Below are 3,539 nucleotides of genomic sequence, written 5' to 3'. Positions count from 1 at the left end.
GGACTGTTTCAACAGTGCATGGAGTCAATAGTGACTAATTTTCTGGGAAATGACAAAACGTCTCTATATAAAGAACTGTCACAACGCACTATTCAAATAAGATATATACCACAACAGCCCCAGGTGAAGGAGGGGCTGTAGATATGGGGAAAGAGGAGTCTGGAAATGGGTCCTGCAACACTCTGAAACAGGAAATAAGTTTGAGAGCAAAAAAAATTCAGCTTTTACATATAGAAAAAAATATAATGTTTTAAAAGAACAAAAAAAAAAATGGCCATTAAGTGGAAAAGTAGTGATAATAAAAACAAGCACTTAAATACCTAAACTTGCCAAACTGGTAAAGATCAAGATAACTTTGTGCTGTGGAGCTGTAAGGTGACTTTGTCGTCTTCCTGGAAGGCAATTGGGATTGCTTTCTTGATATAGTTTATTCTAAGAAACTGATCAAAATGTGTGGAATCGTTAAGGAAACCTAAGAGGGTCATCTTTGAAAATCCAACAATAGGGATGCCATCAAATAAACGTAGATGTATTCTCTATGTTGTGAGTAAAAATAAGAATTATGGGACTAAAGAATGAGGAGTGTTGAAATGAGACAACTGAGGGAAAAACATTAAAGCCATATGTGACTTTTGAGTTCAAATTAAAGTGTGTTGGGCTAGAGAGATGGTTCAGTGGTTAAGAGCACTTCTAGAGGACCTGAGTCCGGTTCTCAGCACCCAAAGGGTAGCTCACAACCCTCTATAACTCCAGTCCAGGGGGTCTGACACCATCTTCTGGCCTCCATGGGCACGAGGCACACAAGTGATGCATACAAATACATGCAGGCAAAACACCCATATGCATAAGGCAAAAATAAAGGGTGTGGACACTTAACAAGAATAAAGGTGGGCCAGCAAGACGGCTCAGAGGGTAAAGATACTTGGTGTGAATGCCTCATGACCTCAGTTCTGTCCCTGGATTTCACTGTGTAACTGACTCCTGAAAATTGTCCTTTGACCTCTCTGTACTTGTGATACATACACTCTCTCTCTCTCTCTCTCTCTCTCTCTCTCTCTCTCTCTCTCTCTCTCACACACACACACACACACACACAGAGAGAGAGAGAGAGAGAGAGAGAGAGAGAGAGAGAAAACAACAACAACAACAAAAACCCTGACGCTCTCCAAGTTACAAATAATTTCATATTATTATATATACAATTTATCAAAAAGTATGATTTACACAATAGTGTTTGACTAGTCTGGTCAAACTATACAGGTGAGTAACTGCCATAAACAGAGTGATATTGGAAAACAACCAAGTTTATTTAGATTTGGGACTCTGGGTGGTTTTGTCTCTACTACCTGATTTCCTCCTGCCATGACTCCTGGACCTTGATGAGCTCCGGCTCTGGCTCCGGCTCCGGCGACTCCTCCGGCTCTGGCTCCAGGGGCCGGGACTGTGATCCCTTCTTCTTCGTCCTCTGCTCAGTGACCTGCGCCTCTCCCGACTTCTCCGCACGTGTTTGTGAGACTTCCTCCCCCTGTGACTACTACCGCTCTTCCTGTCAGACTCGCCGTTCCTCTCGTAGGAGAGGTCTGGACTCAGGCTCCTTCGTCTTGACCCGCCGGAGTGTTCATCATGGTGGCTGGTCCTTTCTCTCCTCTCCAAATTCTTACCGAGGGAGGAGCCAGGCCAATCTGGCGACAGGTGCATGTCTCTATTAGCTTCCCTAAATTCATTGCTGGGATTTCTGAACACGTGAAGAAAGTTGCAGTGTTTTCCTCTTGGACACTGCTGTACTTCAAATAAGCCACAGATGGCCATTTTCCACCGGGTCACTGGGCAGAATTCGCACTGAAGCTGTCGCCCCGCGTACCATCGTCCATTAAAGAGGGAGAAGGCTGCTTGGCAGTCTTCCTCCGACTGGTACTGAACGTACACATTGCCCCGCAGGTGAGGTTCCAAGTTGCAGCTGACCTTAAACTGAATCACTTTCCCCACCTTCCTGAACTCGGGCAGCACGTCGTGATAGAAGTCGAGGAACTGCTGGTAGGTCTCCTCGTCACTGTATTCCAGGCTGGAGTCAGGGTCATAGTCGTCCCTCCTGCACTGCTCCATTGCAAACGTGGTAAACATGCTCTTAAGCAGCAGGGTGGGACTTGAGGCGGGGAAGTTGTGTTTCCGTGAGCACCGCTCGCCAAATCTGCAGGCCCCGGTTTTGCTGTAGAACGGACAGGTGGCTCGACCTTTCTCCGGCACCCCGACATCCGCGGGCGGCTCCGGGTTCTGCCAGGGGCCACCGTGTCCCAACTCCTTCTCAGCCCGACCCAGCATCTGCCGCACGGCGTCCTCCCGTTCTCTCCTCTCCTGTCGCTTCTGCTCCGCTTCCTCTCGCTCTCTTCTCTGCAGCTCTTCCCATTCGGCCTTTAACTTTCTCTCTTGCTCCTCCTTCCGCTTCCGAGCCGCCTCCTCTCTCTCCTTCTTCGCCCTGAACTCCTCCTGGGCCTTCTCTTCCCTCAGCAGCCATTCTTGGTGTAACTTCTGCCTCTCCTCCTCCACCAGCCTTTCTTCTTCGAATCGCCTTTCCTCGGCAAAAGCGTCTTCTTCCTCCTCCTCTTGCCGCGACAGCTCTGCGTCTCTCAGTCTGGCGAGCTCCTGCCTCCGTTTCCGCCGTCTCTCCTTCTTCAGGGCAGCCTTGTACTTCTTGCGGCTCATTGTCTCTGGACGCGCGGCCGGCCCGGCTGCCGCCATGTTGCCGCCCTCTCGGCTCCCACGGCCCGGGTGCAAGCGGAAGTGGTCCTCAGAGGACGGGCTCTGTCGTCCACACAGCGCCCCCAGCCGGGCGGAAGCGGGGAGGCACGGCGGCCTGAGGAACCTTCCTCCCCGGAGCCGTCTCCCCAGCTCTCCCCACACCCGGGCTGTCCGAGTCTTTCTAGACTTGAAAGACCCCCAGAAGGCAGTCTTCCCTCAGGAGAGACCCTCGCCCAAGGAACACACCGAGACCACGAATCAGATGCAAACAGCAAGAGGCTTTATTCCGGAACACGGTACCCGGGGCGACACAGTCTCTCAAGAAGCTCAAGGGACTGGCGCGCCCACGGGCTGGAGCAGAGGGTTTTTATAGGGTCGGGCACGGGTACAGAAGCAAGAAGCCTGGTTACAGGGTTTTGATTGGATGATTCAAATGAGGTCAGTTCTGATTGGATGATGCAAATGAGGCCAGGTTCAAACCCAGGTCAGCTCGTGGTTTCTCCCCGAGCTCGCCAAGCCTAGCTTCTGTCCAGGGTACAGGGTGTTTTCCTGACCTTTTTCTGACCTTTTAGTTCCTCGCTCTGGGGCCAGGTGGCTAACTGAGCTCCTCAGTACCTCTCAGGCTTTATTCAAAAGCAGCTGAGCTAAGCTATGTTAGGCAGGGAGGCTGGGGGTCTTTCATTCCCCCATTTTCTTATCTCAGGAATGGAATCCTCCATTCATGGGGAAGATTGGTGACGTGACTCGAGTTCCATCTGGTTGAGCCTTTGGTATTGGTGGGTTAATACCAAAGTCTGAACAAT

At 50.6% G+C, this 3,539-nt stretch overlaps 1 protein-coding gene across 1 annotated transcript; it reads right to left on the bottom strand.

The window, feature by feature from the left end:
* Positions 1-1,305: 1,305 nt before the first annotated feature.
* On the bottom strand, positions 1,306-3,062 carry LOC131919999 (U2 small nuclear ribonucleoprotein auxiliary factor 35 kDa subunit-related protein 2-like). Its single transcript, XM_059274422.1, has one exon. The coding sequence runs from the start codon at positions 2,734-2,736 to the stop codon at positions 1,306-1,308; it is 1,431 nt and encodes a 476-aa protein (XP_059130405.1). The 5' UTR covers positions 2,737-3,062.
* Positions 3,063-3,539: the final 477 nt, after the last annotated feature.

Source organism: Peromyscus eremicus, chromosome 9 (assembly GCF_949786415.1).
Source record: "Peromyscus eremicus chromosome 9, PerEre_H2_v1, whole genome shotgun sequence".
In the NCBI taxonomy this organism is placed as follows: domain Eukaryota; kingdom Metazoa; phylum Chordata; class Mammalia; order Rodentia; family Cricetidae; genus Peromyscus; species Peromyscus eremicus.
The sequence above is the reverse complement of the archived record's forward strand: the minus strand, read 5'-3'. Positions and strand labels throughout refer to the sequence as shown.